Below are 13473 nucleotides of genomic sequence, written 5' to 3'. Positions count from 1 at the left end.
GTTGGCACTGGGGTCTTTTATGGTCAGTCTTGTGTAGAAAACTGACCAAGGAATCTGGTAAATTGCTTATCAATATCATGTCACATTTATAAATATCATGAAAACTTCTTACCTTTATTTAAAACCAACATAGTGAACTTGTAACTGTCATAAGAACAAACAAGGTATTCCCTTCTCTCTGGCTAATATCTTATGTATAACATTTCTTCATATTTGGGATTTCTGTGAGTCTCCTTAAGTAGTTCCCTGCTGTTCATGTAGCCCCTTACCTGTCTCTCCTTACCTAGCCCTGCCTGTCCCTTACTCACTATCTTGTGCTATAGTCACATATATGCAATTTGTCTCCTTCCTATGCAACACTATGAGCTTTCAGGGGAAAGAACCCTGGCTTAGTCATCTCTCCCTTCCCCTAGAATATCTAATTGAGAGTAGGCATCCAAAGATAGGAATTTAACTGATGTTTTATAAAACGAAGTGGACATGACACCAAATGTAGGGATATCTATAGCAAAGCCTCCTGCCACTTTATCTCCAGTCACACAGGAAGACTTCCTAGACCAGTGTGCTTCAAAACCTTCCACAAGTGCACTGATAACTCCGGACTCTGAGTCTTATCTGAAAAGAGAGAGAATCTCTAGAGGAAAAGTCTGGGCGGATGACCCAAGTACAAATTCTGGCATACTGAACATTCAAAACTTTCAGTACATGCTCAGCTCCAAACTGGAGCTATTCCATCAGTGAGATGAGCCAGAATGAGTGAGGTTTGGTGGAGAAAAATAATAACAGCATGATTCTTTGGTGTCCCTTGAAATTGCAAAGCCAAGGCTGTTCATGGTCAGAGTGGTCAAACCCAACAAAATGAATGAAAGCATGTGCATAAAACCCCAGCAACCTCCTTAGTATAATAGGGATTCCACAGGAAAGACTTTTTTTGAACATTCACACCAACTACTTGATATGTGTGGCTCTTTCCCATCCCCCTCCCCTCTTGCTCACCATCCCAGTGGCCAAGGAGACTTTGGGGAAATTGCCACAGGCACTAGAACACAGGAATGCCTTCAGGAGGCAGGTTGGAGGAGTCAAGGGTCCAGTGAGTAAGCTCTCCGGAATCTCTGTGAGAGTCTGGAGCCAAGGGACAGGAAAGAGGGGAACACCGTGGCTCAGATGGTATTTATGGGAGAGGAGAAGCAGAAGAACATGAAAGCCTCCAGCGAAAGTTGTGTTGAAGTCTGGCAAGCGTTTCTTTCAGCATTCTCAACCCTAGATTGATGCTCATTGTTTACGTCCAGGGGTACTGGGATTTTGAATTGCCTCTTTAACTCTTAGATTAAGAATTTCTATCTGAAAACCATTTGATGTGTTGAGGTATTTGTCTCATAGGGGATGAGGAAACGGAGACTCACTGCACAAAGGCACACAGTTGGTACACTAACAGGCAGACTGTAAGGACAGTCTCGCCGTCTTCCAAAGGTTCCCCAGGTCCTGTGATAGGGCCTATGCCCAGGTCTACGCCCCTACCCTTGCTCCAATGCAGACACATACACCCCTGCAAAATGGGGTGCGAAGGCAAGGGAGGGACCCTTGCTAAGGGAAGGAGCGGCAAGCTTTTGATTCCACAGGCCCAGGTTTGAGTAGTTTCGCCTTTTTACAGTTCTATACACTGAACTCATCGCCTGCCTTTCTCCGCAAGCCTCCGCCCCTGGTGCCCTCCTCCCAGCCCGAGATGGAGCTTCAGTGCTTCCCCTAAAGGTGAAGGGCTCTGCGAACTGCGAGGTCATGCACCAATTCCAGAAAATATATGAGTCCTAACGAGAGTCCTAACGAGACTCCTAACCTTGCTGAGCCGGGTTTTATAAAGGGAGTATTTCCGTCCATTCTGCCACGCGCAAGGGAGGGCACGTGGAAACCTCTCGCCCTGGGCTGGCCTCAAGCAGCGCCCGCTCTCCGGCTGGCACGGGGCGGTGCTGCGCCCGGAGTGCGGGCGGCGCGGTCCGGGCCTGCAGGGCGCGCTGAGCGCCGGCGAGCGGCTCGCGGAGGCTCGGGCAGCAGGAGGAGCGTGCGAGCTGTGGGCGTCCCTTTAAGAGCGGCCGGCCGACCCGGCCTCCGCCTCTCAGTCCGCTGAGCGCTGCCGGTCACCTGGGGCTCGCGGGGCAGCCGGATCGCTGCGGGGCCGGCGCTCTCACCGCGGAGGTGGGAGACGTGACCCTGACGCCAGGTGCCGGGAGCCGTCTGGGAGCGTGGCCGTCCCGCGCCTCTCCGCGCCGGAGGATGCGGGAGCGCATCTGGGCGCCGCTGCCGCCGCCGCCGCTACTGCCGCTGCTGCTGCTGCTGCTCCCGCCGCCGCTGTGGGGCGGCCCCCCTGACAGCCCGCGCCCCGAGCAGCAGCGTGAGCCCGGGCCTCTGCAGCCCTTCGACCTGCTCTACGCCAGCGGCGTGGCCGCCTACTACAGCGAGGACTACGAGCAGGCGGTGCGCGACTTGGAAGCGGCTCTGCGCAGCCACCGGCGCCTGCGGGAGGTCCGAGCGCGCTGCGCCCGCCACTGCGCCGCGCGCCGCCCGCTCGCGCCCCCAGGCGCCGGCCCCGCTGCCGAGCTGCCGTTCTTCCGCGCGCTGCTGGAGCGGGCGCGCTGCTACCGCAGCTGCCAGAGCCAGCGCCTCGGGGGCCCCGTGTCCCGCCACCGCGTCAGCGAGGATGTGCGCAGCGACTTCCAGCGCAGAGTGCCCTACAACTACCTGCAGCGGGCCTACATCAAGGTACGCAGAGCGCACCGCTAACCCCCTGCGACTCCGGACACTCTCTAGAGCCCTCGCCACCGCCCCAGTCCCGGAGCCCGCGCTCTGCTCATTAACCTTTCAGGGTGGGTCTCCTCGGACCTGCCTGTCCCGCGTTTGTGCTTCTGGGTATCTGGTGGCCCAGGCTCGGTAACAAACACTAGGTGGAACCTGCGCAAGCCTGTAGCTCCTTGGGCATCAACTTGCCTCTTGAAAAGGGGCCTGCATTGATAAAATGATGCTTCAAGTACCCATTCAGCACTAATTCCTGAAATGTGGGCAGAGCTGGGTTTAGTGTAAGGTCTCGTGTCGCTTCATTTCTCGGTCTAACCTCACCCCAGGTTCTCTTCCTTCTTCACCTCCCCATCCCTCCTACACTCTACTCTGCACCTTTTCTCTGAAGTTTACAAGAAAACATCCTCATAAAGCAGAATTAAAAGTTGACTTGCTCTGGAACAAATTTGTTATCCTCTACTCTCCCCTGAGCCTACAAAGCAGTAAAGATCAAAAGTTAAAGAGAAGGTGTGGTGGGAGAAGTGGATCTCTATGAGTCAGTCTCCGTAAAAGTACCCAAAGTGCTGACTGTGCCTCCTTTACTAGGCAACTTCCAATTCCCGGAGGTAAGCATTGGAGTGAGTTAATTGACATCAGATGCCCAATATTCTCCTTTGGGTGTGTGTGTGTGTGTGTGTGTGTGTGTGTGTGTGTTCGGCCCACCTGAAGTTAGTGTCAGGAGACATTCTGTGTATATTGGTATTTTATCCACATTTACAATTTTGAAGATCTATCTGGATGCTTCAACAGAGAGAATTCAGTCTGTGCTTCTGGAAACACCCCTCTGTCAATCCATGTTGCTCTGAACTTATACTTTCTCTCATACTGTCTACTTTCTGGGTTTTATGCCAATGGGTCAGTGTCTCCTCCACACCTGCTAAAGTGGCAGCTTTGTGGGTTGGCCTCCCCTAGCATTAGCCAATAGGCCAGGCTGCATTTCTAGGGTGGCGGATATACACACCACGTACAGATCTACATGCACACAGTCCCACATGGTCTGTGCTCCTGTGGGAAGGACACCATGGACATGTGCAGTTGTTTGTGGAGTTCAGGAAATTACAACTGAGACGAACTCTGAAAGCCCAGTGCTAGGGCCAAGGGTCCAAGGTACGCTAGACTAATATCTTGGGTAAGAAATAACGATCAAGCCTGAATCTTTCAAGGATTTGTCTTCTGATATTTTTTGCTTCTTGATGAATTTGCTAAACCATGCATTAGGTATAAATCTGATCTTTTTTTGGATGAATGGCCTAATTTTCGGTGGTCTTAGAGAAACTGTCAGTGGCAGAGATGGAGGAGACTTTAAGTATCTGACAGCAGAAGACATCCTGAGCCAGTTCCCAGGATAGAATGTGGGTAGTTGAGTTTGGTCCTGTTAGCATGGTCTTCCCAAGAGTCTCCGGTGTAAGGTTGGCACTCCTGCTCATAGTTCTGTCACACATTTTGGGGAGATTTTCCTTTCTCATGTCTGGAGAAGAAATGAATATTCTTCTCCAGTCCTATAAAAACAAATAACCATGAGGTAACTCTCAAAATGTGGGTTTCTCTAGTTCTGTAATTAAGCTTACATCACTGTTAATGTTACATAGATCAGTCATTCTGCTTCAGTCCCCTGATCAGAGGTCAAAGAAGGTAAAGCTATAGGTTTGAGATGCCTCAAATTTTTGCAGTGAATTGGTTATAGGAATTAGTTACTCATGGGCACCTTTGTGGGTGAACTCTTGGGTGTGATCTGATGAAGCAACATAGTTTTAGCAAGTTCTCCCCAAAATATTTGAACCCATGTCCTAATTTCTGTTTGACCAGCAGTGTTCCTAAGAACAGAGTATCTTCTAGTAAGCAAAGCTTCTTGCATCTATATAATTGATAATCTCTTAAGGAGGAGATACTTGTATTTCTTTGGAAACTCACTTTTGATGGTTGAGTTTGTAGGAGTGTCTCTGTGAACGTGTAATAAGATGTACCATGCTACTTCCCCTCCCCTTTCCTAAGACCTCCACAATTTCAGTCTCTTCTTGGCTTCCTGGGAATCTTAATCATAAACACATGCATGTGTGCACGCACCCATGCGCGCAGACACCATCCTTTGAGAGTAAAACAAAGCTCTCAAATAACAACAAAGTGCTGTCAGGCTCTGACAAGTCTGAATTCAGAAGTGTTTACTCCCCAGTGATAGAATGTGGAGTTCCCCAGATGTGCTCAGATATGAGCACGGCCCCTCGTGTTGTTGAATAACCTTGGACCTCTGTGATCCAGTTTACACTTGAAAAGGATGTTCCTGGGCCACGTTGAATTCAGTGAGGAGTTTGCAGCCAGAGTTTGAAAACTATGAATCCTGTAATATGGTCAGAACTAGTGGGCTTCCTAGAGATAAGGAAGCACAGTTATTCCTGTGTTAGTATCTCCCAGCTGTAGAAGCTCTTGGGAGCTGCTGCTCTTCCACCGGACCCCAGTTACTGAGCCACCAATGGAAGCAGATCTTTTCTCCTGGTGTGTCGGAGAGGAAAATGTATTGAGAATTATGAAATCCAAGTCCCGACAAGTTCAATTTCTCATTTCATTGATGAGAAAAGGGAGAGCTGGTGAGGGAAGGGGGCTTATTCAGTGTTACATATTTAATGGCGGAGCCAACATGATTTGATGAAAGGAGCCCAGGACTAATATTTGGGAGTCTGGCCTTTGCCAATAACTGATGCCCATGTCTGTGCTGTGCCCAATGCCCCGCCAGGTCACCTCAGGTCCCAGGGCATGCTGCAATCCCCAGGGCTCTCCTTCTGCCAGATTTGGACAGCTCCAGGGATGAGTAGGTCCTTGTCCTGTGTCGTAACAGAGACTCATTGCATTTATCTTAAACTCTGCTCTGTAGAATATTCCTTGAGAATGGGCATGTTGGGAATTTGTCTGGACAGCGATGAGGCAGTAGTTCCACCGGGTTCCTAGACACGCCTTTCTGTTTAAATGCAGGGTGAGACTCTTCAAACCTCGATTTTTATCATTTCAGATTGTAAAACATAACTCATGATTCATAGCCCAAAGCCCAAGATAGAACTTTCATCATGGTATGCTCTGCTCAGAAATCTTCAGTGGTTTCTCCATGCTGCCTTATGCAGCCCACATAGTTGAATGCAGCATCCAGATCCTGCCTCCCCTGTACCCTTCCTGAGATATCTCCCCCACTCAACCCCCTCCCGCCAGATGGAACGATGGCTGCTTGGTCTTCTCTATCTGCTACTTTTGCATACCTGGGTTTTGTTTATTCTTTAGGAGGCAGGTGGGCTCTGGCTTGGGATAGATCTAGAACTGAAATTTACCTCTTCAGTCTCTGGCTGACCGTGAACAAATGACATACACTTTCTGAGGTTCGCTTTCTCCATGTGTAACATGGAGATAATAGGACTTACCTGATTGATTTAGGTTACATTTAAAAGAAGATTTATGTAAGGTACTCAGGACAGGGCCTGTTTCTCAAAAAACAATGGAGACCTGTTTCTTCTTATTATTAATTTGATAGTAGATTTTTTCCTCCTCCTTCTGAACATATTCAAATTGTAACTGTCGTGACACAAATATACCTGTTTCTGTGAGGCTCTCCTTCACACCCTTTCAACTCTCACAAGAACACCCTTTGGGGCGCCTGGGTGGCTCAGTGGGTTAAAGCCTCTGCCTTTGGCTCAGGTCATGATCTCAGGGTCCTGGGATCGAGCCCCGCATCGGGCTCTTTGCTCAGCAGGGAGCCTGCTCCCTCCTCTCTCTCTGCCTGCTGCTCTGCCTACTTCTGATCTCTCTCTGTCAAAAAAATAATATCTTTAAAAAAAAAAAAAGGGACACCCTTTCTGCCTCCTTTGAATGTCCACAGCGAGGAATCTCTTCCTCTCATGTTTCATTTTGAACTTTGTTCTTTCAGAATTTATGTATTTGCCTATCAGTGATGTGAACTTGACATCAAAGAACTATCTTAGTCACTTTTGTATCTCCCAAAGAGGGAGTTTCCAGATTGGGATGATTATTAGGTAAAGGATTATTATTAATCATCTGGGCATGAAAAATATGATTTAAAATGAGGGATTTAGGTACTGTAGGTCTGAGTTGGTCCTCAGCATCTATACTTCCCAAACATCTATAATGTATATAGATTTACATACAAATAGATATATGTACATAGATGTATGTAAATGCTCAGTGTATGTTTGTGGAATGAATAATAGCTTGGTTTTTTATGTATGAAATATTGTGGAGAAAGATCTCTGAGTGGTGGCAGGGGGTTTTCTCACACTGGTTACTCGGTGTCCTGGCTGGTCAGATGCGGGACAAAGTCACGGAAAGACTAGATTCCTTGACTTCTCACTCTTTTCCTACTTGTAAGTTCTGGCTAATGTTGTAGAACTCTGTTCCTTTCTCCTCCATCTTTCTTTCCCAATTTAATTATTACTTAAAACTGTGCTTTAGGAAACCCTTGACACATTGTGCCTGCTTTACATACATTTGTTGAGTTTAAGCAAGTGTAAGAAAGATGTTTTTTTTTCCCTTATCTTTGGGCTTGATCACCAGGAATAGTTTTGACAGGGACTGTTTTTCTCCCACTGTTCCCAGCCACTCAATAAAAACAAAAAAGCAAAAAAACAAAAAGCAAAAAACTAGTGGCGCTTATTTTATTTTATTTTTTTTTTTTACTTAAAACAAGCTTGCCCCTGCCTGTTTTGTTTCTGAGTTGGTGCTTTGAGCCATTTGACCTTTGTTTTTCTTCTCAGGATTGAAGGGGGGGAGAAAAGGAAATAGCAATTAAGTTAGGCAATCCTATCTACCTCCTGAAGTCCTCTCCCTAAACTCCCTTTCTCTTGACCATAATCTCTTTTATTAGTGGTTTCTAGAAAAGAAGAGTAAACTCAAGGAACTTTCTCACTTTTAATCTGTTTTATCAACTTCTTTTTCTTTCTAGATGAATGCCTTCACAAGCACAAAATGGAAACCCTAGGTCTCAACTGTTAGTTCAGAAGAAAAACCTTTTGTGTATCCCATTTTCAAATCTCTCTCTTTTTTTTAAACGTATATGTAGACTATGTACATTTTGTCCCCAAATTATTTCAAATAGGAAGTTGACTTTATATCTTCTTGAAATAGCTGTTCTGAAATTGTCCTAGGGATTATTTACTCTGGGGTAGGGGGAGTGCGGTGAGGCTTTTTTTTTTTTTTTTGGTCTCACAATTGAGACTTTTTTTTATGCTCGAGTCATCAAAATCCACTAGTACCATTTTTCTGTCCCGTTTCTTGGGAAGGAAACACGGGAGATTGTTTGTCTAGCAGCTTTTAGGTCCTGAGCCAAGGAATTGGAATCCTAGTCATCTCCTAGAGGGGGCAGGCCATTTGGAGGCTCTGTCAGCTCTTTATCAGTCTTCCCTCGAGATTGCAAATAGTTAGTGCCACCAAGGCTTTAAAATTCAGTTCGATGAGAGTAGCAACTGCTTACTTATCTCCTCCTTAGTCTAGTGAATCAGGGATTCCTTTGCAGGTTTTAATAAAGGAAAGCAGTGAACTGCTTGTCTCTCTTCCTAGATCCCATCTCTGAGAATCTAGTGTGTTCTGTCACTAATATCAGTTGTCCCCTGCTAAACTCCAAAGGGATAGCTGGGTGGAATTCTTTTGGGAATGTCTGATAAAATGTCAACGTGCTTCACGGGAGTGGGGGGGAGTTGACACATTCTGAAAGGTGGGTGGGTTCACCTAAAATTAGAATTTGCTGTAATGGTGGTTTCTTTCTACTGCCAAGGAATTGAACAAACTGGGTTTCCTAGAATCCCTTACAGATCTTCGAGCTGGGAGAGAGGGATCAGTATTTTGCTCAAGAAATGTGGGAAAGCAAGGGTGACAAGTACTATAGATTAGAACTATGTAATGCTACAGCGTGAAGGACACTCATTGATCTTGAAGTCTGTCCCTGTCCCTTAATAGCTGATGACATTGGCCTCACAGTTTCCATGACAAATCAAGAAGAGTCAATAAGCTGAGGACAGAAGGTAGGTATTGCAATTTACGGCCTGTGCTCTTTCTAGACTCTGTGCCGTGGGCATGGGTACCTCCTGAAGGGCGCTCTGGTGAATTGAGTGCAGCTGAGACCGCAGTGGACCCGGTGCCTTCGGAGACAGAACAGATCCCAGACTGGTCTGCCCACCCTGCATTTTCATTCGCATGATACGTAGGCCACTCAGCCAAGAGTCATAGTTGTCTGGTGGAAAATTTTGCATTTCTCATTAGGAAAAATAATTTCTCCTGTCTTTTTTTCCATTCAGCTTTTCTCCTATAATTCTTTTTCTGTCCTTTTATCCATCCCTCCTTTCCTGCTGTCTGACTTCTTAGCTATGTAATTTCCATGAGAGCTAACCCTCATTTGCCAAATGGCCCAAACACATCTTTAAAAAAAAAAAAAAATGATTTGGTATGCTTTAGTGCTGAGTGTATGATTTTTGATTTTCAGGGCTGAAGAGGGTTGCAGATTCTTGTCAGAAGAAGCTGGTTTCACTTGGCCCCACCCCTTTCTGCTTTACTTTGTTTTCTGTACTTCTCTCTTTCTGCTTTTCCTCCCTGATCCCTTGTCCTGTCTGTGGTCCACACAGTGCAATCACATCTGTAAAGGAGAGGGTTGAGGGGGTTTATAGGGGAAAGAGAAAAGCAGGTAGTGGTAAAGGCATTGTCAGGTCTCCGGCTCTAATGAACCGAAGGCCACAGAGCCTCTTGTTTAATTGGATACACAGACATTGGCATCTACTTCTGTGAAACTTTTTAATGTTCTTTCCCCTGGATGCCCTGTGCGTGGCTTGGGCATATGTTGGGGAGATGTTCCCCTCCCCTTCCAGGATCCCATCTTTCTGCAGCTGCTCACTGCCACATTCATGGAACATCAGTGTTCTAACCATCCCATTTTACAGATGAGAAAATAGAGCCTGAGGGAATATCAAGTTGTCCAAATTTATCCAGCAATTTAATGGAAGAGCCAGGATTAGAATCCAAGAACCCTGAGTTCCACATTCGTGACATTGCTGATGACTACTATTTGTAAGATTCACACTGAAAACAAAAACTCAACCAAATTAAAGTGAAACACATCATTTGTTAGTTGGAATAAGCCCAGAAAATAAAAGCTCCCTTATGCAATGTTATTTCCTGAACTACTATGCTGCCCACTTCTGAGAAAAACTCAGGTATAGGAACCTGGGTTAGTGCTCTTCCCCGGTAAGCCTAATGCAAATGAACAAGGCAAAGACTCTTCTTTGGAAGGGAAGTGAAGGAATAGAGCCAGAGAGAGAGAGAGAGACCCAAGATGTCAGATTTTCCAGGAGCTCAGGGGTATCAGAATGATCCTACTGGAATTCATTATCTGCAAAAAGTAGATTCGGTTTTTGTTCAAGTAATGGGATACTGCTGAGGACTGCAGTGTAATTAGACTGGAACTCAGGAAGGGACTGGCGAAAACAAGAAATATAATGAAATAAATAAATCCAAAGCAAAACAGAGAAACTGTTAACAAACCTTCAATCACAGAAACGTTAAGTGAGCCAATTTTGATTTGTTTTTCCTGCTTGAATGCTAAATTTTTAGCTCTTACTCTGCCAAGATCAATAGGCTTGCATGAAGAAATCAACACATAATTAGGACTCCAGACACAGTGAATTACCTTAAAACCAGATTTGGCTGTTTTTAAAAGAATGACCTCAAATTATAGTATCAAAGACTAACCCAAAAGACCATACTAATTATTTCCCCACTGAAGCAAGAGTTATTTCTTAATAATATTTCTTAGATTGAATCCAGAATCAACAGTCAGCATCTGATTTTAGTACGTGGCATTTAAAAATGGCACCAGGGACAGAGACCTTCACAGTCAATCATTGTTTCTATAGGATTGCCACAGACTCACTTATGCCGTGGAGTCTGCACAGTTTCAGCAGGCATTTCAGCTGGAGTGTCCAAGTCTTGGCTTATTGATATTATGGGATGAATAATTCTTTGTTGTGATGGGCTGTCCTGTACATTTGGGGATGGTTGGCAGCGCCCCTGGTGTTTGCCTACTAGATAGTGGTAGCTACACATTCAAGACCTCTCCCAGCTGTGACCTCCCCTCCCCAAAAAAAGTCTCATACATTGCAAAAATGTCTCTTCAGGTTCAAAATCATTTCACATAGAGAACCACTGATTTAAATATTTGGCCGTATTTGAGATAACTGGACATTAAGGTGGGACAAGTACAGATTAAGTCTTGGACAATGAATGCTAGATAGCAACGTGTTCACTAATTATGATATTTATGAAAACGAAAATGTTGAACTATAATTTGACACCTTTTATGAGGGGGAAACTCATTGGAAATAGAGCTGTTTTTTCCAAGATGCAAATCCCAGGGCTTATATCCTACAGCTGGTCCTCCCCTGCGGGTGCACTAATTCAGCTTGCGGGAAAGAGCAGAGGCTCTGGCTTCACTCTACTTACACTTTTCAGCTGAACGTGATAGGACAGGTTGCTGTAGCAATACAAACTAACGGTTTTTAGTGCTAAACTCCAGAATTAACTTAGGTCTCTTTCAATTCAGAGTGTACCCAAACTCAGTCGTTTAAAACTAATTCTCTTAGTTTTGGGGGGGGGTTAGCTCTGTGTCACGTGTAATCTTAGAAAACAACTTGACCTAACCCTAAACAGAAGTCTGAAAAGTGGGGACCATAAATAGGAGGGTGTCAGAGGAAAGAAGAAATGGCATAGAGATTGAGACAGAGAGAGAATCAGAAAGTGTCTCAGTCTTTTTGGGCTACTATCACAGAACACCCCAAGCTGGGTGGCTTGTAAACAGCAAATATTTCCCTCTCCCAGTTCTGGAGGCAGTGAGGCCAAGATCGTGGCACCACTGGATTCGGTGTCTAGTGAGAATCCTGCTTTGCTATGACTTCACATGGCGAAAGCGGCTATGAAGCTTGCTGGGGTCACTAATGCAATATAAGGTCACTAATCCCATGCATGAGGACTCTGCCTTCATGACTTAATCACCTCCCAAATGCCCACCTCCTGATCCCATCCCCTTGGGGACTAGGTTTCAAGACAGGAATTTCAGGAGGACACAAACATTCACACCCCACCAAAGGGAAATAGGAAGATAAAGGGAGAAAGATGGAGAGAGGATAGAAACAATTAAGTACAGGAAAATAAGAGCAAGGAAATCAAAAGAGCCGGTTCCCCCATGTAAAAGGATGCTGCCGGAAGTAACATGTGGGCGTCACACGCTGACATCCATGCCTGTCCTAGAGCCATTACTTTGGAAGCAAATGTTGGTCATTCTTCAGTGATATAATGCTGTAGGCCCCATTCACAGTACAGATGTTTCTGCTTTGAGAAAGCTTAGAGTAGCAGGGCCATTCCATTTCCTCAGTGACACAGAGAAGGAAGGTATCCCTTTGGGGGAGGTTCTACATGCACAGCCCTGAAAAATCGCCAAATGATATGACCCCCCACCTCAAATAAATAAATAAATAAATAAATAAATAAATAAATAAATGCTGCAGGAAACCAAACAAAAAAGAGCTTGAAGTCTTAGTAAAAATGCTCACTTTAAATTTACATGAAACTACACTGCTTTCTCAATGCAGCTGTTAAGGAATTTTCCAAGCTCTGTTACGAGACGTGAAGATGAAGAAGACATTTTCTCTACCTTCAAGTGGGTCATAGTTCATTGAGGGGAGGAAGTGTGTATCCAGTTATAATATGAATTTATCACTGGAGAAACCCAATACTCCTACATGATTATGTGGGAGGTCAGAGATGTTCTGTATCAGAGCGATAGAATTAGATGGGAAGAAAGACAGAACTTCAAGATTTGTGGCATGTGAGGAATACCATTTAGAAAACACTGGTAATTTTAAACTTGAAGATAGGAAAACAGGACTACAAAAGAAAGACTATTGGAAGCAGAGATGGTGGAAAAGCTGGATAATTCATTGCATCCGGAGTACAGGTTGTTTTAAGTGTACATTGGAGTGATTGTAAGTTTTAAAAGAATGTGTACTGGTCTGAAGCTTGAAAAAAATCAGCTATGGTAATATATGAAATGCTGCCTTTTAGGAAATTTTACTAATAATTAGTTATAAATATACTGCCTCGAAGCTAAGTCCAAGTAGATTGTGACTTCAGTTGACTTTTTAAGTTTGTTAAGGGCAGTGTCACTTTGCCACTTGAGGTTTCTGTGAATTCCTAGGAGTAGTTCAACCTTCCGTTTAACATTATGCTAAGTTATTCACGGTCTTTATGATTCCATGCCTATCTCTGTGGAAAGCTAATAAAATCATCTTTAAAAACCCCACCAAAACCAAACATCAGACTTAGTTCTGAGGCAGTACAATTTATAACTATAATTTGTAGTAATAATAGATATTATTTATTTTGTTACTTTGTTTCAGGTATTATGCTAAAAGCTTTACAAAATTTTCCCCACCCAATTCTCATAATAACCCTACTACAGATCTTAGGTCAGTTGACCTTTGAGCAACATGGGGGTTAAGTGCGCCAACCCCCACATGGTTGAAATTCCTCATACAACTTTTAACAACCCCCCAACAACTTAACTACTAGTAGTTTACTGTTGTCCTGAAGACTTACTAATAGCTTAATAATCAA

At 44.8% G+C, this 13473-nt stretch overlaps 1 protein-coding gene across 2 annotated transcripts in view; it reads left to right on the top strand.

Moving 5' to 3' along the window:
* Positions 1–1954: 1954 nt before the first annotated feature.
* P3H2 (prolyl 3-hydroxylase 2) overlaps positions 1955–13473 on the top strand; it is a 151966-nt gene continuing 140447 nt past the window's right edge. The window contains exon 1 of one of the 2 annotated variants that reach the window (XM_082694678.1): positions 1955–2754. In XM_082694678.1, coding sequence (XP_082550804.1) covers positions 2269–2754 — 486 coding nt within the window. In that variant the 5' untranslated portion in view covers positions 1955–2268. The remainder of the gene's footprint in view (positions 2755–13473) is intronic. The other variant, XM_082694679.1, reaches the window with a different exon arrangement.

This window comes from Mustela nivalis (assembly GCF_964662115.1).
Source record: "Mustela nivalis genome assembly, chromosome: 1".
NCBI classification, from domain to species: domain Eukaryota; kingdom Metazoa; phylum Chordata; class Mammalia; order Carnivora; family Mustelidae; genus Mustela; species Mustela nivalis.
Note: the sequence above shows the minus strand (reverse complement) of the source record. Positions and strands in the feature narration are given on the sequence as shown.